We start from the raw sequence: 27,088 nt of genomic DNA, 5'->3' as shown, positions 1-27,088 counted from the left end.
AACCACACAGTCGCAGCCATCCCTTCCCTGAGTGGAGTGGATGGGGCCCACTTCCCAAGGCAGCGTCTAGAGCCTATGGAAAGCACCAATGAAGGGACCTCTGCCTCTGCCTCTGCCTCAGTCTCCTTCTGTGTCAGTGAGTGGAATCCAGCCCTCAGGTCCTGTGAGCCACGAGGTTTGTTCTTCTATCATGGCAAGCCTCTTGCCTTCCATGAGTCCCCACTTCTGGAGCTTAAGCATTGTGGGCTCCTTTGACCAGTCCTCGTCATACCTGGTCTCTTGTCCCCATCACCCATTCTGGGCCCCCATAGATCCAAGTTCTTGCCCCCTGGATGGCCCTAAATGAATGGAATGTACAGCAAAGACGTCTGTTCATCAGCACTGAGGTCATTGAGTGATGGAGAGCTGTGGGGAAAGGGGGATCTTCCCTCCCAGGGAGAGGTGGGAGCAAGCAGGTACTAGAGTCCTTAGGGTTCTTTTCTAGACCAGGCTTAATGGAAGATGAGGAGAGTTGTGCAGGAGGCAGCCAGCTGGTGTGAACCTCAAAACCCTTCTTGAGGAGGTTTACTTGGATTGAAGGACCCTTGTAGCTTTGGTCAGTCTGCTGGGAGGGAGGCTGAGGAGAGCCAGGGGAAGGAGAGGTTCTGCTCCCCAGGCCTGGAGATAACAGCAGTGCCAAGACTTGGAAAGTCGGGGGGGGAGACGGGAAAGAGGAGAGTGGTACACCCCCAAATCTCATCTTAAAGTAGGTCTGTGATGAGAGAGGGGCTGCAGCAGCACTCAACCCTCCCAGGCAGCACGTCCAAGTTTGCTCCCCTTAGGCTTGCCTGACTGGGGAAGTCCCGTGTCCTCTGGAAGACCCCATCATACTCTCCAGTTGAAGGGGCCTCAGCAGAAGCAAAGGGTCTTCATATCCTGCCCTTGATGGAGGGGCCGAAGTGGCCCCTGGGCCTTTGGAAGGCTCCTCTGGATTCCTGGGACTGGAGACGAAAACACTGTTCTAAACTAGAGATAGCGAAACAAGTCGATGGATTTTTTTTTTCCTTGAGGAAATCTGCTGGAATCAGACATCAAACCAGGCTCCACATGTCTCAGTTCTTCATTAAATGCTAGTGCACTGTTGTCCTTTGGAGGGTCAATAACAGGCATCGTGGGAGGTGAGCCCTCTTGGATTGACCCTCTTCCTCACCACCAGCCAGGGCCTTTCTTGGCATTCTGGGCCTGAAGGCTCCTCACCACTGTGGCAACAGGGCGGGTTTGTCCTTCCCCTCACCAGCATCCTCCACCTAGAAGGGGCTCCTGTTACACTGACAGTTGATCCCCACTTCCACGTGGCCTGGAGGAATAGGTTCAAGTGAAACCGGATCGCCTGAGCCTCTGGTGTGGGCTCTGGGTTGGTGAGGAGGCGCCCGAGGAAGCAGGCCTCTTGGAGGCTTGTTCCACCCCCTCGCCTGGGTGTGCATGTTTGTGAAACTTTTGACACAGCTGCTCATGCACCAGATTCAAATAAGTAGGACTCAGAGGCCCTTCAGACAGAAAGCAAATGGTGGTAATGCCAAGGAGTCACAGTTGTGGGGGGAGAAGATAGGGAGAGGTGTGCCCACTTCACCTTTCCCCCAGGGAACTGGCAGGGGAGAGTTCCAGCACACCGTGATGCTCTCAGAGAAGAAAGAAGAATCCGGTAATTCTGGCTAGGGGGCCGGGAATCTACCAACTCCATAGCAGCGTGGAGAGAGACGCGCTAAGCCATCTGGGGAGAAAATATCTGCAGATCTGTTTTTGTACCATGAGAGGATGATAACTCCCCACCAGGGGTGGCAGGGTGGGACAGGAAGCTCAGAACGGGTGTGCAGCAGAGGAGGCTGCCGGAGGCTGTTCTGGTTTAGGTGAAGGCAGAAGCCATTGGTCTGCCAGGTGATGCTCTTACCTCTGAGAAAGAACTCCTTGCAACAGATCAGGGAAGGCAGGGAGAATGAGGGCAACTTGGCCAAGGGGTGCAGATTTCAGGCTGCAGGAGGACCCATTAGTCCCTCTCCTGCTTCAGGTTTTATGGATGGTTGACTGGATCTCTAAGACCATACTTTTCTGTGTGGTTCTGAAGGAGTAGAAGAGAAACGGCCCTGAGTCCACACTGCAAGGATGATGGGCATGGGAAAGACAAACAGCCCCAAATGGGTCAAAAGACTTTTGCTGAGGCTCATGGAAAGAATTCAGAGGTGAAAAGAGTTAAAGAATGAGCTGCACAAGAGAAGGCCAAAGGGACTGGACTTGCTTAGCTGCAACACTGCAAGGGCCAGAGAGGTTCCCTCTCATTTTTCAAATTAAAGAAGTGGGATCAGGTGCCTTTTGTCTTCCTTAATGGCAGGAGAAAGTGGTCTTAGTCTTCTTGAAGCATGAAAGATCACAGGAGAGAGAAAGAAGAATTTTCTGAAATGATCTGCCCATTCAGATTTTCTAAACTTCTCTGATCCCTGAACCTTCTGGAGGCACCAGACCTCCTCAACCTTTGGATTCTGATATCCCTGATGGCTCTCAGACCTCCTGTACATTTCCTAGAGAAATGTTGGGTTGGAAGTGTTCCTTGAACCTTAATAACTGACCCATTGCCCTCTTTCCTTCTACCTCTTTCATTTGGGCCAGATCAAGAGCCCGTCTTTGAGAACTTTTTCATAAAAAGACAGGGCAAATTTAGGACATCTTTAACCCTCACTATAATAAACATAATGTGCAAGTCATGCCACCATTAACTTGGTTGGCATGATCCTCTTCAGATATGAAGGACAACTATTATTGTTATGGTAAGGCAGTAGCAAGTACATGTAAAATTTAGCTACTCAGTCCTGGGGGTCTTTGAGCCCATCCCTAATTAAAGTTACCCTGTGGTAGCCTGGCCCATGATCCAGATGACTCCAGAAGAAAATCTTTGGAAGGAGTTCATTCATTTGTTCTTCCAATCTGAGGCTCACTCTCACCTAATCAAGAAGCCTCCTCATTGAAAGTGGGATTTAGGGTGCCTCAGTCATATTAATCAGCTTTCTTTCACCACTTCCAAGGGAAAAACAAGGGCAGAAGAAATACTTAGAGATGTTCAGTCACCCCAGAAATGATTGGGCTCCTGAAAGTGGGATTCAGTTCACTACCATATATCATTTCCCAAGTGACAACCCTTTCATTTTGGTTACCAAGAGAAATGGGAGCCTCCTTCCCTAAAGTATTTTCAAATCTAGGTCCTTATCTCTATGGCATATTTAATTGTAGGACTGTCTGGTAATCAGGGAGTGGACTGGATAAGCTCTGGAGGCCCTTCTCAGTGGTCCTCAAAGGAAAGGGTTTTAAATGATAACTGAGTCAAAGAGCTGTTGAATGGGACAACAGTCTGTTAGACTGTATCCATATAGGTGGACCCTATGGTGGAGAGAATTAGGATGGTTCAGAGCTAGAGGACAGGCCAAAAGGATAAAGACATGTTTCTTGATGGAAAACAAGTCTGTTGGCTTCCCGAACCAGAGCAGCCCCTCATGGGAAACACTTGAATCTTTTGAAACCAACTGGGCCACAAGCCTGGAATATGAGCCAGGAGAAGAGAGGGGAGGGCGGAAGAGGAGAGAAAAGGCTCCAGGGGAAGAACCAGAGGACCTCTATAGACCCTTCTCGTTTCTCTACAATATGTTCCTCATTTCCCGAACAAATACCAGGAAACAAAAGCGCCAGATTCCAGCAGAGTTGGCTGGTGTCGATGACTGGGCCAGCAGCAGATGGCAAATTCAGTTCAGTGTAGACGAATGCAAAATAATTAGCGTGAGAACAAGAAGCTGGGGACTAGATGGAACTGTGGTGAGGAAGAGGAGTGGAGCCTCGGGAAGGGAGAAGCTGGAGTGGCAACCCGGCCCCTAGCTCTCCTGCGGAGGGATGGCCATCCAGGCCTTGCCAATTCAGAGGTGCTACCCCCAACAGGCTGGGAGTCTCCCTGTTCTGTCTTGGCTCCTATTCACCTTCTACCCGGCCATTGGGGGGAGAGGGGCTAGGAGTCTGAGAGGTGGTTCCCCAAGGTCCCAGGCATTATCCTTGAAGGTAGAGCCAGGGAAAGGAGGAGCCACCTCTGGGTGGCTTGGAGCTCTTTGTGGTAGAATCTTGACTCCCAGAAAATCTTGCTTGACTCCACTACCTGATGTGAGAGGCCTGGTGAGTTAGAGAAACTCTGTAAAAAGGTCCCTCTTGTACTGAAATCTGGACTCAGCCCTGGGCAAGATCAGCACAGCTTCTGCTCCAGCCCATCTGATGTGTGAAAATCAACAGCTTTCAGGCCCCAAACCCACGCGTGCTCTCTCTCTCACCTCCCTCGCCTCCTTCTTGCAGGCCCATGTCTTTCCAGGCCCGGCTTCACTGCTGGGCGAGGCTGCTCACCCCAGCACATCATGAGGGTGGAGCGGGAGAAAAGGAGGTGAAAGGAAGGAAAACAGGCCCCTTGGGGCTGCCTCCACCTCAGTAGCTTCTGGAACACTTTAATGGGAGTCCTAAGGACTTCATGATAACAATAATCCCCCAGGGAGCTAGAGGGCCAAGTGGAACACCCACTGGATTGGGAGGCAGCTGGCCTTGATAGCTATTGACTTTAACTATGAGACCTTGGGTAGGTCTCTGAACTCCTCTGGGCCTGAATTTCCTCATCTCCAAGATGGGGGAAAGACCTAGTTTGCTGATTTCAAAGTCTAGGATGAACTGATTTGCACAAAGTGCAAAGTAGAAAGTAGAAAGGCCTTTCCAGATGGAAGAGTTAAAGATGATGCTTCTCTTGTGTCCAGGACAGGAAGAGGTTGTGTCTTCACTCAGCATTTCTTCACTGGTGTCCTTTCCTCTGGTCTTATGTGCATAAATAAAGTAGCCAAGTGACTCTGGCCCTTCCTCTTGATAGAAGAAATTCTCGGAGCCCTTCATCCTCCACAGTTCCCTTCCTAGAGCTTTAGAGGGAATGACCTGTTTCCTTGGCAGGTGAAGAAACTCCTCCTCCCAGGGCAAGTCCATCTTCTCTGAAAGTTAGCTTCCCCTGGTGACCCAGCAGTCTGGAACCCAGGTCTTCCTGTCCTCAAGCCTGCTTCTCTCTAATCACTGGGCCTCACAGGCTCTCCTGTGGCTTTAGGGGATCCTGTCTGCTAAGAGGATGTTATATAGAGATAGAGATAGAGATATTTATATAATCTCTATATGCAGACTAACTCTAACAAGGAATACAAGTCAATACAAATGGTGGTTTGAGAGGGAGGCGCCTACTAGCTGAGGGTATCCAAAGGTTTCCTGTAAAAGCTGGTGCTTAAAAGGAGTCCTGAAAGACAAGAGCGATCCTGTGAGGGGAGGCGAAGAGCTGATGCTTTCCAGGGCCCAGGGGGTGGGAGGAGGAAAAGACAAGGTGGGAAGACCAGCTGGGGAGTCCTTGTGGTCCTCTGTCTAAGGAGTGATGGAGGCCAAAGCTAAAGCATTGGATGGGTGAGAGAGTAGTTGGCACGAGAGCTGTTGTGGAGGAAAAGTTGGTAAGATCTCACACCTGACTGGAGGGTGAGAGAGGGAGGGGGAAGAGCCCGGGGGCAAGGATGTTTTGGTCAGGTTGGATTGAAGCCATCTGTAGGACAGGCAGGCAGTTGGAGAAGCAGAGTTGAAGTTTGGAGGGGGAGGTGAGACTGGGCTTGGGTATATAGTCCCCAGAGCCATCTGTATAGACATGGGGGGGGCTGTTGGGCATTCAAGGAGAGAGAAGTGGGTCCAAGACAAAGCCTTGGGGAGCACCCTCAGTTTGAGGTGGGGCAGGGATGTTGCCACAAAGGAACCTAAGAAGGAGTAGCCAGAGGAAGGAGAATTAGAGAAGAATCAGCTGCAACCCAGGTCAGATGAGGCCTGAGGAAAGACCACTGGATTGCCAAAGTAAAAGAGGGGGTGGGCTTGAGGAAGGGAGGGGTGCGGGGCTGCCTGGATCTTATGCAGCTCTGGAAGGAGCTCCTTGCCTAACAGTGTGGGAGCTCACTGGGATTCTGAAGCCTTAGGAAAGAAGGGGTCTGTATGTCCCTTCACTCGTCTCCCTAGAAGTCTCTCTAGGGTGACTCTGCTGAGGGGTGGATGGAGTGGGAAGAGGATGCCAGGAATATGTGGGCTGTCACAGAGAGAACTCTGAAGTAGGGGCTGGGTGATCATACCCCGGCCTTGGCCCCTGCTGGATGACCTGGATGCCCCCTTCCCTTGCTGGGTCTCGGGTTCTTCAAGGGTAAAATGCAGGGGTTGGCTTCCCAAGAAAGGTTACCCCTAGGTGGTATGGGGGAGAGATTGCACTGTGCTTGGAGTGGGGGTGATCTGAGTTCAAATCCTTTCTCAAATCCTTTTTAGCTGTGATCCTTTGGACAAATCTCTCATTGTCTCTCTTCTCTTTCTGTGTAAAATGGTGGGAGGAATGGGGTGGGGAGTTGCTTCCTTCCAGACCCCCTCCCCCTGCCCACCTCCATTGGAAGTTGTCCGGGCCAACTCCCATTTGACGTCTGAACCCCCCTGGCCACCTCAGCTGGTCTGGACAGAGCAGCACAAGCAGGGACACGGTTTTGACTCAACTTACCAGCTTCAAGGTCAGAGGTGGGGAGAGGGAAGGGGGAGGAATCTCCCCACCTCCCATCACTGTCTTTTATGGGGCCCGAGTTCACTGTGCCCTAGATTCCCAACTCCCTGGAGCTGATCAAGTGAGTTGGCTCCACATCTGTGGATTCCCTGTGAGCTGTGGCATCCTGGAAGGTGACCTAGAAAGGAAGCACCTAGAAAGAAAGACAACCCCCCACCGCCCACCTCCTGATTGAATCAGCCCAGCCCTGAAATTCAGAAGTGTCTCCTTGGGAGGGATGCTGCTCCCCGCACCCACCGATGCTGGGTGGGGCTGAGGGAGGAAGCAGAAGAGAAGGGGCGCAGCCAGGACTGACCCCAATACCTGAGGCCGGGCCTCTGCATGCGTTTGGCTTTGCTGAGGTCAGTCAGACATTGACCAGAGGCTCACACTCTCCCTGCTGGCCCCAGCCTGGGTGAGGCCATGGGCACGTCTCACCTGGCTGGGCTGCCCATCTCTGATTCATCCTTCCATGCACACCGTTCCTCAAGGACAGGTTGGACTGGGTCCTTTGTGGCTGACCACGCTCCTAGTGCTTCCTCCCTGGGGCCTCCAGGGTCAGATTCAGTGTCCTGCTTGGACACCCTTTACCAAAACTTGGTGGACCCTCGTCACTCACACCATGGTCCGGCCCACGGGCAGGCCGACCCGCTGCTTGTCCTCTCTATCTCATTGGGTGTGGGACCTCATCCTGGACCACTCTCCCCACCCCACCAGGGCCCTCAATTCATGTGGCACCTCTTTCCCATTTTCCTCTGACAGATCTTCTTGGAGAATAGACATTCCCTTTGGGAGGACAGTGGATGGAGCCTAGTGGACAAGGGCCTCTGGAGCCAGAACTGACCTCAGATCCGTCCTCTGACACATGATCTGAGGAAGTCACCCTCTCTGGGGGCCTCCGAATCCTCTTCTGTAAAATGAGGGGTTTGGGTTCTAGGTCTAAGATCTGAGCCTTCTCAGGACCCAGCACTGGGGCCAAACTGGAGTTGACCTTTAACCAATCCTCCTGGAGGAACTGAACAGTGCTGGGGAGCCATGAACCAGAGAAAGGGGTGTGTGGTGACTCTGGCAGAACTGGAAAGGAGACGATGTGTGCCATCCCCTTTCTGTCTGGAACTCCCCTGGCTGGGTGTGGGCAGGTCAGCCCCTCTGGGCCAGTGTGACTGTCCAGGGTCTCCCGGCCCACCCCAGGCCAGGCTGTCTCTCACACACCTTCTCATGAGCACCATTTTACCTTTTTTCCTCTTGTTAGGAAGATGATCTGGGCCCAGGCCAGACTTTAAGGATTTAGTAAATCATTCCTCCCTGACTTGTATACATTAAAAAAAAAAAAAACAAAAATCTGAGGGGGAGAAGGCAGCACTTTTCCTAAAAGAATGAATCAGGAAAGGTGGCATCGGTGGGAGAGAAGGACCCTCCAATAGTGACCCAGAAGCAGCCATGCCCCCTTCTCCCACCCTGGGCCAGGTGGTCGGGCAACCCCGAGAGGCTTCAGCTTCATCAAGATGAGGAAACTGAGGCCTTTAGAGACTGAGTGACTTCTCCAGTGTTTAGGAAGAGACAGACCTGCTATTGGAATCCAGGCCTGGTTCTTGTGGGAAACTGGGTGAAGCAAACCTAGCGGGAGGGCTGCCTCTGCCCTCTTGGCCGAGCCCCCAGAGGAGGTGGCTCTTACCCACACACCCAGGGAAAGAAGAGCCTTCTTGGGCAGATCATGCATGCAATTGCTCCTCCATCTCCCCCATCTCTCCCAGGACACTGCCCAGGGATGCCATCCCAACCCCCCACTGTGGCCCAAATAATGCCAAGATAGTGAGGTGTGTCTCCTTCCCCAGTGGCTCCGAGTTGTGTGGATCCACTGGAGCAGATAGATGCCCATCACACACTGACTGGTGAAGGGCTGCTACCTCTAAACCCTGGACCTCCCTGAGCAGTGCAGCTGCAGGGGTGGATAGCAGTGCCAGGAGCTTAGCAAGTAAGACGTCACCCCCTTCAGTCAGGGCTGACTTTGACATGATCCAAGGCGCCTGCCAGGAAATGAGGAGACAGTTTCCTGTTTGGGCCCCAGAGTCTGGGTATGAGCTCTGCCGGGCCTGTGGCCCAAGGGACTTTGCAGGGCAAGAGAAGAGGATGAGGCTGGTGTTCTGCCAGGGAGGAGTGAGGGCAGGGACGGGGAAGGTGGGCCCAAGGGAGAGGGGAATGTTGAGTTGAGAGGAATGAATCACTCATGGGGGTTCTTGGGCATCAGAGGAAGGAGTGGATGGGACTTCTTTTCTACCAGGGCTAGTGAGTCTAATGAGGGTCTGGCAATCCAGGGGAAAAGAGACCCTAGCAAAGGAGTTAGATCTCAAGGGAAGGGGACTGGCACAAGGTCACCCAGGTAAATGGGAGCAACACCATAGCCTGGGCCTGAGGCTTCAGACTCTAGCCCCACCTGGACTGTGCCAGCTCCTTGGGTCCTTCCCAAAGAGCAATGTTAGGGGCACCTATGTGGTATGTGCCCACTCTTCTGGCAGTCACCCCTGTCAGAGCAGGGCCTGTACTGTAGGGGGAAGGGGGCAGGGGGCAGTAAGCTAGGCAGACTCTCCCATCTGTTCTCTTCCTCCTTGGGTCCTGGCAAGAGCTCCAGAGGCTGGTTGTTTGTATCCGGGGCTTCAGCCATGGTCCCCCCAAGATCATAGTGAACCTTTTGGGAGTATCCCCTTGGAAAAAAGGGTGTGTTAAGAAAGTGCCAGTGTCTCTCATTTCCATCTGTTATATGAGGTTCAGTTAACATAACCAGACAGAATAGAAAGTAAACAGTGGTCATGGAAGCGTCTGTGTGGGTGTGTGCCCCCTTTGGGGGCAGGCTGGTGTGACTGGAGGAGAGGAGGCTCCTGGCTCTGGTCCAGCCCATCCAGTGCTGCCTAGACTTCATTGGGGTGTGGCCCTCAGAGCATCTCTCTCTGCATCAATGCCCCTGGCCCTTCTGGGGAAGGCAGGTGCCACCAGAGCCCCAGGCCTCTCAGCCCCAGCTGTGCAGAGCCCTCCTGGAAAAGAAGGGGGATCTCCAGGCCAGGGTCAGGCCCCCTCTGCCCCCACCATGCCAGCTCCATCCTTCTCTCTTCCCAGCATCCACACTCAATCTCCTCAGAGAGAGTGGGATGATGTCACTTCCTGAGGGGGGGTTGGGAGGAGGAGGAGGAGGAGGCACGACCCTGACTTGCCCTGCCCGCTCACTCAGATGAAGCAGCTGTGCCAGGGAGAGAGGATCTTGGCTCGGCCAGAGATGCTGAGCAGCTGTCCACCCATCCTGTGTCCCCTTGCCCACCCAAGGGCCATAATGGCAAACTGAAGAGTTGACCACTTCCCTTCCATGGGATGCCAGTTTTCATGAGCGGAGGACCCGCTGCCCCTGGACACAATGCCATGATAGCATGTCAGATTTCCCTGGCTGCTCCCTGCCCTGTACAGGGATCTCTTCTCCTGACCTCGGCTAGGGAGGCTTCCCCACCCATCCCAACCCCTTCCAAACCCTGGCTTCCTTCTGCTGTACTCAGGGGTGAGTCCTCACCTCTACACTTGCCCCATTGATTGTCTTGGACCCAGTTTGAAGAGGTATGAAGGGGGGTGCTGCTGGAGAGGTTGAACCCCATGGGTTCTCCAAAGACCTGCCCGGGGAACCCCTTAGACTCAAACAGAGTAGTGAGGCCCGAGCCCAGCCATCTTTTGTCTCCTGTCTGGTTGGATCAGAGGTTCCATGGGGTCCACTCAGCCCAGCGGCCTGGGATTCTGTGATGCGGTAGCTTAAGTCTGCCTTCTTGGGGGGAAACCGGAGCTCTGGAGAGGGATACTGAATCACTGGTGGAGCCAGCAAAGGAGCTCTCTGCCCCTCCTGACCCCATAGTAGACCACCTTATCTGTGTTCCTGCCCTTTCTCCAGGGGGTCAGGGTGTATGGGGTCCTCGGAGGGGCACTCTCCTCCTGCTTGCCTCCCAAACCTCTGAACTGAGTGGAATGAGCGGCGGCTGCCCCAGCTCCATGGAGCAATTTGTCCAGACCTGCCTGCCATTCCCATCCTTGGGTCCAGCCAATGACCGGGTGCCGCCAGCTCGGCCTGTGAAGAGCCTACCTAGCCGACGACCGGCTGCTAACCCTGTGGCCCTCTGCTTGTTTGCAGGAGGTGAGCGTCGCTCCTGCTGAACCTCCCCAGACGCGCTCGCCATGCCAGGGATCGTGGTGTTCCGCCGGCGCTGGTCTGTGGGCAGTGATGACCTCGTCCTGCCGGCCATCTTTCTCTTCCTCCTCCATACAACCTGGTGAGTGTCAAGGACACCTGAGGAGAGTCCCGGGACAGGTGTGGGGGATGGGAGCCCCCTTCCTTCACCGCAGGCCCCCTTAGAAATCCAGACTCAGAACACCTCCTGTCTGTCCTCAAATTGCTCTCAAAGGAGGAGAGTCAGAGGCTTCCTGGATTTGAAGGGAAAGCCATGGAATTGCCCCCCCCACAAAGCACCTGGGCCCTCCCCCTCCTCAGCCCCCGCCGATCCCACCCGCTGCTGCCCGGCAGGTTCGTGGTCCTCTCGGTGGTGCTCTTCGGCCTGGCCTACAGCCCGGACGAGGCCTGCTCCCTGAACTTGGTGGACCACGGCCGCGGCTACCTGGGCATCCTTCTGAGCTGTATGATTGCTGAGATGGCCATCATCTGGCTGAGCATGCGAGGCGGCATCCTCTACACGGAGCCCCGCGAGTCCATGCAGTACGTGCTCTACGTGCGCCTGGGTAAGGCGGCCCCCCAGCCCCCCACCCCCTCACCCTGCTTCCCTGCCATCACCCCGCATTTCATGCTGGTGCACTCTCTTGGCAGCCATCCTCCTTATCGAGTTCATCTACGCCATCGTGGGCATCGTCTGGCTCACCCACTACTACACCTCCTGCAACGACGTCACTGCCAAGAATGTCACCCTCGGTAGGTCCCAGCCCTGGGCACCCACGAGGGGAAGAAACCCGTGCCTCCTTGAAGCGTGTCAGCTCCTGACGGGCAGAGAGGGTCAGCGAGGGCCTGGGTCATAGCTGGGGCAACCTCAGCAACTGAGCAGGGAGGCTGAGGCCGAAGGAGGAGGGCTCACAGGGAAGGTTTGAATCCAGCTTCCCCAATACTAAACCCACTTCTCAGTCATTAGCCCAGTTCTGCCAGAGGATGGACAGGGACCCCAAAAGCCCCATCGGTGGGACTCCATGCAACCTTCCTTCCTGCAGTGGGGACCCAGCCAGTGTTCCGGGGTGTCTCTTGTCCCTCCTCCTGCCTCCCTGGGCCATGCTATAGGAGATCTCCTTGCTTACCAGAGCCTGGGATCACTGGTAACCCAGTGGTTGGAGCGCTGTAGGACCTCAGTTCAAATGCAGCCTCAGACACTTCCTAGCGTCTCCTCAGTGCAAGATGGAGAATGCTATTTGCTTCCTAGCAGAGTCAGTCGGCCAGTAGGCATTATTAAGCAGTCATGTAGACCTCCTCTCAGTGGCAGTTGGGCCTCTGGGCCTCTTGGCAGCTGTATTAGAGAAGAAGGGGCCCCAAATTGGACTCTCCATTCCGACCCTGGATAACTAGGTGATCTCGGGCAAGTCACTCTCTCTGAACCTCAACTTAAAAAAAAATGCTATTGATTCTTGCTGCCTTCTCCATAAGAAAAGTCAGTGAGGCCAACATGCTATACTGAGTAGGTGTGTCTCGTTCCCTTCCCACCACCCCCTCCCCCACAGGAGGAGGGAAGGACATTTCATCATCCATCTTCTGAGGTCAGGACCCTCAATTTCTTCCTTCTTACACCAGCCCCCAAGGGGTCTGAGACCCCATCCTTGTGATTATTATTCCACCTCCATAGAATCAGGAATGGTCAGGATAGACTTAGACTTTCCTTGCCCCCATAGAAGGGAGACCCCCAGATAAACCATGACTGCCTTTCCCTGATCTTGCACCCACAGGGATGGTCGTCTGCAACTGGGTCGTCATCCTGAGTGTCTGCATCACCGTCCTGTGTGTCTTCGACCCCACTGGAAGGACCTTTGTCAAACTGAGGGCCACCAAGAGAAGGCAGCGGAATCTTCGGACCTACAATCTGCGGTCAGTGACCAGCGTCTGGGGTCTGAGACTTCAGGGGAAGGAGAGAAATGACAGGGCCAAGGGGGTCCCCTGCTCTGGGAGAGACATAAGGGGAGGCAGGCCTCTCTCCTTCTCCGTCCCCACCTTTCTTTCTCTGTGTTTATCTCCCTCCCCACCCTCAGCCTCTCTCTGTCATTCTCTCTCTCTCTCTCTCTCTCTGTCTGATACAAAGCAGCAAAGTAGATCCAGCAACCTGTGCCAAAAGAACAGAGAAGAGCAGGGTTCTGGGAGCTGAGGAGTAATCAGGGAGGGTTCCGTGAAGGAAGGGGCTTCTGCCCCAGGTTTCTTGAAAAGGAGGAAGCTCGAGCAGAGGATGCAGAGGGCAGAGGAGGTAGAAACCATAGCTGCACAAAGGTCCAGAGGCAAGCCCACCTAGGGAGGGGTGGCCTGAGCAGCAACTTCAGCCCTGTCCAAGCAAGGGTCTGGCCTGCCCACCTGGCCTCTCAGCTAGAATGCTCCCATCCCAGAGGAGGAGGAGGAGGAGGAGGAGGAGGAGGAGGGAAGAGGAGGAGAAGGTTGCCCTCCTAGTCCAGGTCCTTCCTGCCGGCCTCCCTCATCACACCTGGTGGCAGCTCCTGCGATCCCTTTCACATGTCTTGCCCTGGGGCCACAGCAAGGGGCACAGGGTGTCTGGTGAGCTCCTCTGCCCTCCTGGTTTCTTGAGCCCTTGGACTCATCTTAATGGCTTGTGGGGCTGTAGATGCCCAGTCTGCTCCCTCGCAGCTTGGGGCTTTGTGGTTGGCAGCATTTTAATTAAAAAGCTTTTTGGTGGCTTTGGAGTTCTCCACTGGCCACAGCTGCCTCTGGCTACTGTTAACGCTTCCGTGCCCATGGATTGCCTCTGGGTGAGCTTTGGGATCCCTGGATCAGGGTCCAGACTTAGTCCTGGAATCCACCCCATCACCTCGTGCTGGGCTCTGGGATCCCGGGTCACAGAAAGTGGAACGTTGAGCACAGGCAGCCCAGACAGGTGCGGCCTTCCTGCCAGCAAGTAACCCTAGTGTTTCTAGCCAAGCACCAAGCCAGAGCTGGAGAGGCTTTGGGCCCCTGGCGGACCCCAGGAAGGCCCCCACCTCCCTGGAGGATGTTTCTCAGCTCCCTCACATCCATTCAAGACCTGGCTCTGGTCTCCAGCAGGGTAGCCCTTTGGTCACCTCTTGGTCTCCCAGAGCCCCTTGATTAGCATTCCTGGCGCACTGGCCACCCTGGGGATATCCAAGAGGAGGACTCTGAAGTCCTAGCTCTGGCCACACCCTCCCAGAAATAGCTACACCTTTGGATTCTTTGCTGTGCAGTTATGGGTGGGGGGTAGCTGCTGCTGAAAGCTGAGAGGCCCCACTGACCAGAGTGGGATGGTCAGGGGCCTCCAGCCCTTGGCCCTGGCTGGGCAGTGACCACTTGCCTTCACTGACCTCCCAGGTATCAATGATACTCTCCAACAGATTTCTGGTTATTTTTGTTGCCCCTTGCCATGGCCTCTTTATTTAGTGCCCTTAAGCACCATACCTCCTGGCCTGGAGTGCCGTCAGCTTTTTTCTCTGGCCTTCAGGTGGTACTTTTGCCAGACCAATCTCTCCCCATCCGTCAGAGCCTCAGGACACCTGGGCTTGGTCGGGTGATAGTGGGTTTGTGGGGCCAGGTCAGGGGCAGAGAGGTCAGTGTCCCAGCCCATACCCAGCAGGAGCCTGGTCAAAATGGTGCCCGATCTCCTTTAGACATGAAGAATTGCCATAATGGAGAGAGGAGAAGGTTCTATTCTTTCTCCTCAGTAAGATAACAGGCCCTGTGCCCCCAGCCAGTGGTGAGACCAAAACCTGTGGGTCATGCCCTGAGCTTCCTGGCAGCCACTCTGGCTAAGGGTTTCCTGGGTTAGGGGCTCTTGGCAATGTCTGCATGCAACCCATCCTCCAGCCTCCTGGTGCAGCAGGCGCCTCACAGAGGAGGGTCATCCTCAGAGCCTCCATTCTGGACAGACGAGGCCCGGGCAGTAGCTATCTTCCTGAGAGCCTCTGTGTGGCTCCGCCTGGGTCTGATCAGTAATGGGTTCCTGCTCTCGGGACCCCCTAACATTCCCTCCTTTATGCCAACCCCACAGGCATCGCCTCGAAGAGGGCCAGGCCACCAGTTGGTCCCGTCGGCTCAAAGTGTTCCTCTGCTGTACGCGGACAAAGGACTCCCAGTCGGTAAGTTCCCGAGAGGCTCCCTCCCTCAGATCAGCTTCAGAGGGGAGGGCAGGCAAAGGCTCCCTGAGTGAGGGCCGACAGGACCCCCATAGGGCAGAGCCTGTATCTTGGAAGCTTCTCCATGGTTGGGCATGAAAGAATGTCACCTGCCAAAGGAGGCAGCCCAGCTCTCCTTCCTTATTATTTCATCCTCATGCTCAGTCTGAGAGATTGGTGCTGAGGATCCCCACTTTATAGTTGAAGAAACTGAGGCTAAGAAATTGGCCCAGGGTCACGAGTCTAATAAGAGTCTAAGGCTAGATTCGAACTCAAGTCCTCCTGACTCCAAGCCCCACAATCTGCACTGTGACACCTAGTTGGCCCTCATCGGTAGACACTCTTCCCCTAACATCTTCAGAGATCTACTGGTGTGGATGTGATCCCTGACCCCCAAGGCAACTCAGTGGAGACCCTTAGAAAAGACCCAGTGTCAGACTGGGCTTCCTTCATCGGACTGTTGGCCAGCCTAGCAAAGGAGAGAGTGGCTCATGACCGGGCCTGGTCACCTGTGACCAATTTTTCGGTGTAGAGGGGTAGTGATCTGTGTCAGTGGAAGGAACCCATACTGATGAAGTCACGGGTCCTTGAAGTGTGTAAAGTATGATAGAGATGAAGTGCTTTGACCATGAGGAGAGACCCAGCAGCGCCGGGACTGGTGTGGGGCGCTCTGGGGAAGGAGACTGATGTGGGGTGTAGGCGTCTCCAACACATCAAAGCTAGAGGCCAGAGAATACTAATACTGATTATAGCAGGCACTTTTAAATCTCTTAAACATTTGCAAAGCACTTTACACGTGGTAGAATCACTATTTTACAGATGAAGAAACTGAGGTGAGTTGACTTGCCCAGGTAATCTCACCCAGCTCATCAATGTTTGAGACTAGATTTGAATACAGATCTTCCTAGCTTCTGGCCCAAGGCTCTGTGTTCTGACTTGAGGTCTTAGTTAGTGCTCAAAGGGCCCTTGGAATAGAGGATGCCAGAGGTCAGAGCTGAGAGGGGCCTTGCCTCAGAAAATTCAGAGAATGACACCTAGACCTGGAAGTCTGTGAACTGGCTTCATGTGATCATTCTGATAGTCCATAGGACATGGAATGGCAGGGGAAGGAAGGAGCCTTAGAATGCAGAACACAAGATATCGGAGGTGGGAGGGGACCTCGGACCCGGAACCTAGAATGTAAGATCTGAGAGGGATTGTAAAGGAGGATGACCTCATTCTGCTGAGAGAAAAATGGGCCTGGGAAGGGAAGACTACGTGTTGCCCCCGATTAGTAGTGGAGCCAGAAGACAATTTTCACTAGAATGTCTTCAGTGGAAAAGCCCAGAATGTCGCAGTAGAGGTGGTAGAGGCTCCTTGGTTGTCTATGGAGTCCAGATCCTGGAGCAAGCCTGGCAGGGGGCACACTCTGAGCCTGCTGCTCTGGCTCTATGCTTGGCTGGAGAGTGGGCCACAGCTGAGGAGGCTGCCCAGGAGTAAGGTCTTCTCCTGACTGAGGGAGCCTAGCCAGGTCCCCTGGCTTGGCTAAGTCCAGAGGAAAGCCTCCACTGGAGGCCTGTATAGGGAAGACGGAACCAGCCCTGCCTGGGTCAGCGGGACGCTTGAGAAGAGACAGGATTCCAGCATCATGGAGACCCCCAGCCTAGCTCCCATCAGCTCCTCGGCCCCAAGAGCCTGGAAGCAGATTCCAGAGCCCTGGCCAGGCTTGGTTATGGGATGAATTCCTGACAGTGTTTGGGAGGAGGAGCCTTGTCTCAGATGGTCCCACCCTCCTGTGATACAACCCCCTGGGTGCCCTGGTGCTGGAGCTCCTGCCAGCATAGCACGTGACTGACCGTGTATCTCAAGAGATAGCTCCTGGGGCCACTAGGTTGCCCAGTGGATAGAGCACCGGCCCTGGCAGCAGGAGGACCTGAGTTCAAATCCAGCCTCAGACACTTAATAATGACCTGTGTGGCCTTGGGCAAGCCACTTAGCCCCACTGCCTTGCAAAAACCTTTTAAAAAAAAAAAAGACAGCTCCAGTTGACCACCAGTGGGATCTTGGGCGTGCCACCTGACCTCTTTAGGATTCCATTCTTCTGTTAAAGGAAAGAACTGGCCTACCTGACATCTTCAGCCCTTGCTCTAAATCTAAAGACTTGTGCTGTCGAGGCATAGGCCTAGTCAAGGGAAGCCCCTCCTGAGTTGGGGGTATGAGGGGCATCCAAGGGAAGATCGTCGGTCCTCAGTCCTTGGCCTCAGCTCCTGTGCTGGGCCAGGCAGGGAGAGGAGCCCTGGCCTGATGTCCGAGAGCCCTGGCAAAGAAGCCTGGGACGGTCACTGACAAGACTGAACCTCGTGGCCAGACCCTAAGTGTGGACGCTGCCAGGAGCATCGGGGGTCATTGTGAAGGATTGTATCCTGAAGGAGAGGTTGGCTCGTCCAGGGCCCTGCCTGCCACCACAGGAGAGGAGGAGTCCAAGGCTGGGGCTTACAGATCGAGACTTCCCAGATCCCCCAAGCTTTGGGGGGTATGGGGCAGACCTGTCCTAGGAGGGAAGACGTGAAGCCACGGGGCTGCAGAGGATCTGCTCTGGTGGACCTCCCTGTGTCACTGGGGGAGGGGGTGTATACACAGTCTCAGGCAGGGGTCAAGCCTCTGCCCCAGGAGTGGCCCCAGTAATGAGGGTGATTGGAAGGCAATCTCATGGGGAGGCTCCTGGCAGTGGGAGGGCCAGGAAGGCCTCCTGTGAGAGGTAGCAAGAGATGGCACACCTTCTGGAAGGAAACCAGCGAAGGTAGGAGAGCACTTGGGGTGTCAAGGCAAAGGCTCGGGGTCAGGAGATGACCATGATGCACTGAGCTATTGGGTCACAGGAGAGGGGGAAATTCCTGGGTCTGGCAGGATGAATTATGAGCTGAACTGGGGGTTGGAGGGGTGTGGGGGGGAGAAGAAGGCAGGTGGAGGCCTGACTGCAGATGGGAGTGGCCCCAGCCCCTCTCCTCTCTTGCCACTTCCCCGCCTGTGCCCCCCCCATCCTCATCTCTGGATCTTTCAGGATGCCTACTCTGAAATCGCCTACCTCTTTGCGGAGTTTTTCCGGGACCTTGACATTGTGCCATCTGATATCATCGCAGGACTGGTGCTTCTGAGGCAGCGGCAAAGAGCCAAGCGCAGTGCGGTACTGGACGAGGTGAGCGCTGCAGGCCTCCTTGCTCCTCCTCTTGGTCCCCCCATTCTCCCACCCTCTACAGGGTAAAGCCCTGCCTTCCTCATTTACAAGGGCTAGGCAGCAATACATGTGAAAAGATCTGAAGGTCTTAGAGGACCCCAAGCTCAAACTAAGGGAACAGTGTGACACGACTCCCACAAAGGCCAAGGCAGGACCTTGTGCAACATTGAGGAGCCTGGTGCCTGGCCAGGGGAACTTCAGGGTAGAGCTTTGCTCTGGGTGCCCTATTTTAGCCAGGACGTAGACAGATGAGAGCCCTTGACGTCAAGGATTGTCTGAGGAACCAGGGATGTTGGGCCACATGAGAGATTCATGGAAGAGCTTGGTTAGGCTTGTTCTGCAGATCGAGGCCTGGCCCCCCCAGGTGTACTCCCCCAGAGTGGAGCAGTTGCCTCAGCTAATGTGGCTTCCCAGCCACTGGGGGGCCTCAGGTATGGCCTAGGGGAATAATGTCGAGAGAATTGTTGCTGGGCTGAGGCCAACCTGGCTGACCCTGAGACTCTGGAATCCTGACCTGACTCTCCAAGGACACAGGGTTGAGCCTCTTTGCTTCCCAGTGCCCCCCTTCCCCATTGCTGTCTCTGGTCCTAGTGGCCCTCTGACAGCCCTTGCCATGCCTGCTTCCCTTGGTCCTTTTGTTCCAGCTCCAAGGTTGGGTCTCCTCCCCCAACTCACCTGGCTTGGCCCGTTTTTGTCTTCCAGTATTTCTTTCCCAGATCCCAGATAGGACAAGGACCCCTCCCTGCCCCGCCCCCGGCCCAGATGGTTTAAGCCTTTGGAAGTGAGAGATTCCAGGGGGTCTGAGACACGTAGCTGTGGGATATCAGATGAGAAAAAGGTGGCCAGGCTCGGGTCAAGGCCAAGGCCTCATCCCTTAGGCAGGGATGGTTAACGGGCAGAGCCTGGGGTATTGCTCCTTGCTTTTCTTTGGGGAGTCAGGGCCTGGGACATTGGGAAGGTGAGCCAGCAGGAGCCTCCCAGGAGCAGAGCCAGGGTTGGGGCCCAGGCACCTCCTGATGCATCTGACCCCCTTAACCTCCTCTTGGGCCTCTGTTATAGGCCAACAACGACATCTTGGCTTTCTTGTCTGGGATGCCCGTGACCAGAAACACCAAGTATCTGGACCTGAAAAACTCGGTGAGTCCAAAACTTCACAGCCACATCCTGGGGGCCAGCTCCCATACCCCGCGCCACAGGCGCTTTTCAGCCATTGTCCCTCCACCCTGGACGTATTGATGGAGGACAAGGGCGACCCCTTGCTCCTTGCACCTTAGCAGGCTCCCCGGCCCTGGGTGCAATCTCCGGCAGGCCAGAATTTCTTAAGCTCCTAGGGTGTGCTCAGAACCAGAGGAGCTCCGCTACCATCCCCCTGGTGGTGCTCTGCCATGGGCCGGGGTGGCCGTGGAGCCCGCCCCTCCAATAGCCACTGTCCGGCCCGCTGGAGACAGCGTCTAGAGGCACACGAGCCTGCGGCGGCGGGCACCCAGCCGGCACCTTCCCTGGGCGGGAGCTTCCTTCCACACACAAAGATGCTAATTGCCTTCTCTCCACTCATTCCTGAAGAGCAGACAGAGAAGACAGGGATGTTTCCACCCCTCTGGGGCCCTGATTAAGGAGCTACCTAGTTAACTTGACAAGATGACTAATCACCCCTTTTTAACTTTTCCAAGGTGACTAATTCTCTGTGAGGAGACGCTGGCTTCTCCTCTAGCCCAGGGCTCTCTGGCAGGAGGAGGTGCGAGCCCCTGGCCTGTGGCCAGCTGCCTCTCCCAAGACCCGCCTGAGGCCTGGGCAAGACCAGGAGGATCCCAGTTACACACCTTCTAATAGCAAGAGGGCATCTCCTCCCACCTGTCCTGCAGGGGCCCAGGACCCCTCATCAGACCCCACCTCCGGACGCTCCCCCGCTGCGAGACCTTGGTCGGGCCACCTTCCCTGGACCTCGGAGCCATGGGTTCATTCTCCTTATTTTAGAGAGAAAGAAGCCTCTGGCCCTTGAAGGAGACTGGTCTGGTTGTGCCGTGGCAGAAGCCTTGCCCCAGACCCCTCCCATGAGCCCCTCCCTGGGTTAAAGTTCTCTGTCTAACTGTTTGCCCACAGCAGCGGCTTTCCTTGGATCCACTCGCCGAGTTGTTCTGTCTCCCTCACTCCCTCTCTCGGTCTCTGAGACCGTTACCAAAATCAGTCCAGCACAGGGAGGATGCTTTTGTCCCCAAATCATTAATCCCGAGATTGATGCAATAGGACGCGTCTCTGTAGGCTCCGCGACCTCATTGCACAGAGATAATTAGAGAAACGCAATTACTGTCTTCACCAGCTCGCCCTTCTCTTTCCTCAGGCCCTAGCCCATGTGACCGCTCTCAGGAGTCCTCGCGGTTCACTCTGGGCCTCAAGGTGGCTGGCCCTGGCTGGGCAGCTGGGCCGAACCCGGGGCCCTCTGCTGCTGGGTGTCCCCCCGCCCCCAAAGCGCGCAGGCTCGGCCCTGACACCGCTGTCTCTCTCTTCTCCTTCAGCAAGAGATGCTTCGCTACAAAGAGGTCTGTTATTACATGCTGTTTGCCCTGGCTGCCTATGGTTGGCCTATGTACCTGATGCGGAAGCCCGCCTGTGGTCTCTGCCAGCTGGCCAGATCCTGCTCGTAAGTGTGTGGGAGCACCCCCTTGGCTTTTTCCTCCCTCCCTTCTTTCCTTCCTCCCTCTCCCCTCTTTCTCTCCCTCCCCCTCTTCCTTTCTCTTTCTCTCTCCTTCCCTCCCTTCCTCTTTCCTTCCTTCTACCTTTTTTCCTCCCTCCCTTCTTCTCTTCTTCCCTCCCTATCTTTTTCTCTCCCTCCTTCTCTTCTTTCCTTCCTCCCTTCTCTTCCTACCTCATCCTCTTCCTTCTTTCCTTCCTCTCTCTTCCTTTCTTTTTTCCTCCCTTCCTTCTTCTCTTCCTCTCTACCTCTTAACTTCCCTTCCTCCCTTCCTCTCACTCCCTTCTTTCCTTCCTTTCTCCCTCTCTCCCTACCTTTTCTCTCTTCTTCCCTCCTTTCCTTCTTTCCTTCCTCTCTTCCTTTTTCTCTCTCCCTTCTTTCCTCCTTCCCTTCCCTCCCCTTCCTCCCTCCCTCCTCTCCTTCCTTCCTTCCTCCCTCCTCTCCTTCCTTCCTTCCTTCCTTCCTTCCTTCCTTCCTTCCTTCCTTCCTTCCTTCCCTCCCTCCCTCCCTCCCTTCCTTCCTTCCTTCCTTCTTTCCTCTTTTCTTTGTTCCTTTCTGAGAGCTAATGTCTTTGCTCTATTTCTCCCTTTTCCACAGTCTTCCATCCTGTGGTCTCCCTTTCTAAACCAAGCAAACAAACAATGAAACCACAAGTGAAAACCAGTTTTTGCAGAAGCACCCTGAGCCCAGACATCTTCCCCAGCCCTGAGACAGACTTCCTATTAAGCTCTCTATCCCTCATCTGACCCACTTCGGAGCATTGTAATTGGGCTGGTAAAACAGAGGCTCCCGTTGGCTCTGCGGATGCCTGCATCCTTGACCTACTCCTGTCATCATCCCATCCCTTGTTAGCAAACCTGCTCCCCCTTCCCCTCCAAAGGCAGACCCTCCTAAGTGGACCAGGACAGCCAGCCCTCCTACACAAGTGTATCACTCGTTCCCATGGCAGCCAAGGCGCTGAACTGGGACAGCTCCCTGGGCCCTCCCTGCTTAGCATTGAGTGATGGTGGTGAAGGTCATTACCGTCCAGAGCTGCGATGCCCAAAGCTACATTCCATTGCCAGGCACCAGTCAGTCAGCCTTATGTCTCACCCAGCCTTGACCAAAGGGCAGATCTGTCCCCCCGACAGCTGCTTTCTCTCAGCTCCACTTGGAGTCCATCCCCATAGAATGTTGAGTCAGGAAAGGAGTTGGCAGGACCTTAGACCCCAGAGCAGAGGATGTTGGGGGGCTTAGAATATGGAAGGGCTGCACCCAGAGGGGTCTGATGCACCTAGAGGAGGGAGAGGGAGGCCAGTGGTGCCCAACCACACCATCACAGGCTGCCCAGCTGGGTCCCTGCATCAGAGGGCAGCCCACAGCCCTGCTCCTTCTCCTTTGCCCACTGATTGTTGCTTGCCATGCTATTTTGGGAGTTTTTAGACCCTTATCACACAGGAAGTGAGCTAGCAGGGCATTTGTGCTACCTTGAGTGATGCCAGCCTAGCTGGCAGTGGCTCAGGGTGGGCCCATGGTGCTCAGACCAGTGCCCAGGGAGGCTGGCAGAACTTTTCCTTCATTTGCAAGCAAACAAGGTCCCCATGGTTCGGACATTCCTTAATCCTACTACTAACTGAAAGCTTGGTGACTCAAGCACAGACCTGGGGCATTAGGCTGAAGACCCAGGGGTGCTGGAATGAATCTCAAACCCAAAGGGCTGCTTTCCTTCAGTTCCTTGGCCAGACCCTGGAAGCTCCAGGAGGCCCAGCCACTCCCCTTAGACAGTGCCTTTCTTCCCAAGTTTCCTATCCTCCCTCAAGTGGAAGGATGTGACCCTGAGCTAGGGCCTCTCCATCCTTCCACCCTGGTCCCCCAAAGCAATCACCTTTCTGGAGAGGCGCCATAGGTGCTCATGACTGTCCCTTCTCCGAGTTCCAAGGCAGAACCTGGCTCCTGACTGGAAAGGGGTCTGAGCCCCACCAGGACCTCAGGCAGACTCTTCAGAGTTTGTCCAAACCCGGACCTGCTCCTTCCCGGGGGACCTAAAATGAAAGGTTTCGATCAGCTGCTGTCCACCTTGAGTATGAGTGGGCTGGCCATGTACATGGCATACAAATAAACAAATGCAATATGGCAGAAGCAAGAGCCCAGAATTGGAACCAAGAAAACCTCAGTTGGCATGCAGTTTTGACCAGTTAACTTCCTCAGTCATCTCGAAAGAGTTCTTTATGACTTTATAAAGTCTTGGTTATTTTTTTGTTGAAACTAATTCAAGTATAAGCAAAACTAGTCAATCCCTGAGCACTGCCGCCCTTTCTTCACAATGATGTGATTGGGCAGATTTGATTAATTTGGAGTTGAAGTCATGACCTCAATCTTGTGATTTGATCGGTGCTTTACCTCCAGATCCTTCAGCATGAGTTAGGAGAGGGCTGTGCCCAGCCTCCCCCCACCAACCACTCTGCCATCTTCCTAAATATTTGTAGATGTCTGATTCATTTTTTCTTTTTTTATGACTATAATTTGCCCATGACTCCCTGCCCCGCCAGAGAATCGTCCTCTGTAAGAAGCAAATAGTTAATGGCCCAAATAGACAACTCCTTGTGCCCCTCAGGCCCCCCCACTTCCTTTCCCAACAGCCTTCTCTCATCACCATTAGTCACCAATGGTTCAGAAGCCTGTCGTCCACATAAACTTTTTCTCCCAACAGCTTTGCAAGGAAGATGATATTCATTTCTTTATCTTTAAGACATATCTTTAGTAGGGAAGCTGGTGTCCTTATCTCTAATAATAATCGTGACAAGAATATTTCTGTAAAGTTTCCAAAACAATTTTCTTGTTATTTGACTTTCAAAATAAGCTTATGAAATTTTACAAACGAAGAAATTGAGGTTAAATGTCTCACCTGGAGTCATAACACTGGCAAGTGTCCGTGGAGGCAGCTGAATGGAGGGCTTGACTCTGCCCTTGTCCTCTGCTGCCTCTGGTCGTTGATGAGTTCTAAGAGTCCTTCCAGCTTGAAATTCTGCAATAGGAGAGGCCCGGGGTGGGCTCCTTAGGGGGAAGGCCATTCCCCAAGGGAATCATGGAGCAATTCAGGAAGGCAGGAGAATTAGATTGGTTCCTATGTCTCTCATCCCCCTGGCCTCATGGGCTCTCCACGATGGGGGCAGAGGTGGAGGAGGAGACTACTTGCCTCCTGTTCCTTTGCCGGACAGGGTCACCCCCCCCGGGAATTAGAACCCCAGAGTCTACTCTCGCAGCCGCCTAGGCCCTCCCCGCTTGCTCTTAGACGAGCACGGTGGGGCTCACGTTTCCACAGCACTTGCTTCAGCCAAGAGTTCCTCCTGGTTTTGCCAACCCTCACCCAATCTACCATGCAACCATCCATGCCCCTTGGCATGGTCCAAGTGGAAGCCATGCCATCGCAGGCAGTGAGCCTCCTAGAGCGGCCCCCACCCTGAGGAAGCGTACTGGGCCCCTGCGAGGCCTGGAATCCAGGTCATCTCTCCAAGGGCCCAAGAAAGCAGAGAGGCCAGGGTCTGGGGCCCTAGAGTTGGCTGCTGGCTCCCTCTGCTGGTGTCTGGTAGAGCCGCACTCCTGGTTGACCAGGCCTCTTCTCTTTCTCCTCCACCTCCACGGTCTCCCCTCCCAGGTGCTGCCTCTGCCCCTCTCGCCCCCGCTTTGCCCCCGGAGTCACCATCGAAGAGGACAACTGTTGTGGCTGTAATGCCATCGCCATCCGCCGCCACTTCTTGGATGAGAACATGAGCTCGGTGGACATTGTCTACACCTCCTGCCACGATGCGGTGAGAGGGCTGGGGGTGGGGGCAGAGGACGGGGTCACAGGGCTAGCTTCGCGGAGTTGGGGTTCCGCGATGAGGGGCAGGATGCAGGATGGCCCCTCTGGCCCCTGCCAATAGCCAATGACCCCCCTGCTTTATCCTAGCTCCAGGGAAGAAGTAGGATTCCTCCCTACACCCTCCATTCTGGCCCAACAGCCCAACAGCCAAGAGGTCAGACTGAGCCCGAAGAGCACGTGGTGGAGGTGTTCGGCTCCCCTCCCCACCCCCTGAGCCTGGCAGTGCCCGGGTGACCAGGGTCAGAACTAGGAAGGTGATGGTGTGAGAGCCCTGGACAAGTGACGTCCCCGGCCCTCGCCCCTTAGCCCTCTCCTCCCGCAGCTTGAGCCCCTCGCCTTGGGGACACCTTCTTCACTGTGACTTCCCTTCTCCAGCCGTGTGGCCTAAAATCATCCCCTGCCCGCTCTCCCCCACCCTGCTCTCTTTCTTGAGTCAGTTTCTGAGCATTGCAGTAGACACTGAGGGGTTCAGGAGGAGGAAGAGCCAGGGGCCCCACTCCCAGGCTGCTGGAAGACCCCCCAGAATGAGAGGAGATAACACAGTGGGAAAGTGTGTGGGACAGACCTGAAGGAATTTGGAGACAGGGAGAGGAGAGGAGGCTGCTCAAGTGGGGCAGGGCTTCCTGGAGCCCTCCGGGCCTTGAGGAGCAAGGGGGGGGGGGCGCCTTCTGGGGAGGGGCTCCAGCTCAAGTACAAGCCTGGGAGGAGGGGATCGCCGGCAGGAGCCTGGCTTTCCTCACTTTGGGGAAGGGCTCAGCCCAGCGGGATGGGCCAGATGCCAAGAGTGGCTGGGGAACCCAGCTGACCTAGGGCACCGGCCTCTGCTGAGCAAGGGACCCCGACCACCCGGTCCTGACCAGCTCCTCGGCCTTCCCCCCTTCCCAGGTCTACGAGACACCCTTCTATGTGGCTGTGGACCACGACAAGAAAAAAGTGGTGATCAGTATCCGAGGAACCCTGTCCCCTAAGGTACCTGGCCCCCTTTGTCCTCTTCCCTTCAGCCACTCGACCAGTGAAGCTCCTGGTCCATTGAAGGAAGTGAATGAGAACTGTGTAGACAGCAAATGAAGAAGGTGAATGAGGATTGTAGTCATGGATCAGTGTAGAGGGCAGAAGTGAACGAGGACTGTGTAGACGTGGATCATTGTAGACGGCAAGTTATGGATGTGAATGAGGACTGTGTAGACGTACATCAGTGTAAACAGAAGGTGAAGGAAGTGAATGAGGACTGTGTGAATGTGGATCAGCATAGAGGGCAGAAGTGAATGAGGACTGTGTAGACATGGATCATTGTAGACAACAAGTGAAGGAAGTGAGTGAGGACTGCGTAGACATGGGTCAGCATAGAGGGCAGAAGTGAATGAGGACTGTGTAGACGTGGATCATTGTAGACAGCAAGTTATGGATGTGAATGAGGACTGTGTAGACATGGATCATTGTAGACAGCAAGTTATGGATGTGAATGAGGACTGTGTAGACATGGATCATTGTAGACAAGTGAAGGAAGTGAGTGAGGACTGTGTAGACATGGGTCAGCATAGAGGGCAGAAGTGAATAGGACTACTAAACAGAGAGCAGGCCACTTGGACTAAGGTGGAGTCCAGAATGGCTCCATGCTGAGGGTGGCACCTGCATGTCTCTCAGAGGAAGGGAGGGAAGACCTCATTGGACAATGGCCCTGTCTTCCCAAAGTCTCTTCCCTGCCAGCCCCTCCTTGCCTTCATCGTCCCCAGGCCCCTTGCCCCTTCCCCCTTCCCCAGGCTCTCCTTTGATCTCTTTGACCTGTCTGGACTCTCCTCCAAGGATGCCCTGACAGATCTGACCGGTGATGCAGAGCGCCTCCCGGTGGAGGGTCACCACGGGACCTGGCTGGGACACAAGGTAACCCCCTCCCTCCCCGCCCCAGTCCAGTGCCTTCGCCCCTGCCCTGCCTCTCCCGGCCACTCTCAGCCTCCTGCCTCGGGAGCTTTGCTGGGGGATCCCATTGAGGGATGGGGGCTGCTTCAGGGCCCTTTCCTCGGACTCCCTCCTTGGAAACTCATTGTCACTATAAGCAGATGAGGTTGGGTCATATTACCCACCTTTGACCTCAGGGTTAGGGCATTGTCCACCTCTTTCCACCAGTGTCCTTTGCCCAGGTCCCTGGCCATCCTGCCACCCCTGAGTGGGTGGGGGCTGTCACTCTTCTCTGAGACTCGAAGAGGAATAAGGTAGCAGATCAGGGGCTCCTTTCTCCATGGCTCTCCCTTCTTAGGGGATGGTCCTTTCTGCTGAGTATATCAAGAAGAAGCTGGAGCAAGAGATGGTTCTCTCCCAAGCCTTTGGACGGGATCTGGTGAGTCCATTCCAGCCCTC

General features: G+C 54.8%; 1 protein-coding gene across 3 annotated transcripts in view; it reads left to right on the top strand.

The window, feature by feature from the left end:
* DAGLA (diacylglycerol lipase alpha) overlaps window positions 1–27,088 on the top strand; it is a 52,032-nt gene that overhangs the window by 10,932 nt on the left and 14,012 nt on the right. For all 3 annotated transcript variants that reach the window (XM_074231327.1, XM_074231326.1, XM_074231325.1), the window contains exons 2-13: window positions 10,791–10,929; window positions 11,181–11,392; window positions 11,478–11,579; window positions 12,593–12,731; window positions 14,866–14,953; window positions 18,030–18,164; window positions 19,263–19,340; window positions 20,717–20,841; window positions 24,527–24,680; window positions 25,619–25,702; window positions 26,537–26,614; window positions 26,988–27,068. In XM_074231327.1, the coding sequence (XP_074087428.1) occupies window positions 10,835–10,929; window positions 11,181–11,392; window positions 11,478–11,579; window positions 12,593–12,731; window positions 14,866–14,953; window positions 18,030–18,164; window positions 19,263–19,340; window positions 20,717–20,841; window positions 24,527–24,680; window positions 25,619–25,702; window positions 26,537–26,614; window positions 26,988–27,068 (1,371 nt within the window). In that variant the 5' untranslated portion in view covers window positions 10,791–10,834. The remainder of the gene's footprint in view (window positions 1–10,790; window positions 10,930–11,180; window positions 11,393–11,477; window positions 11,580–12,592; window positions 12,732–14,865; window positions 14,954–18,029; window positions 18,165–19,262; window positions 19,341–20,716; window positions 20,842–24,526; window positions 24,681–25,618; window positions 25,703–26,536; window positions 26,615–26,987; window positions 27,069–27,088) is intronic.

This window comes from Macrotis lagotis, chromosome 3 (genome assembly GCF_037893015.1).
Source record: "Macrotis lagotis isolate mMagLag1 chromosome 3, bilby.v1.9.chrom.fasta, whole genome shotgun sequence".
NCBI classification, from domain to species: Eukaryota; Metazoa; Chordata; class Mammalia; order Peramelemorphia; family Peramelidae; genus Macrotis; species Macrotis lagotis.
This window is presented reverse-complemented; position numbering and strand designations above follow the sequence as displayed.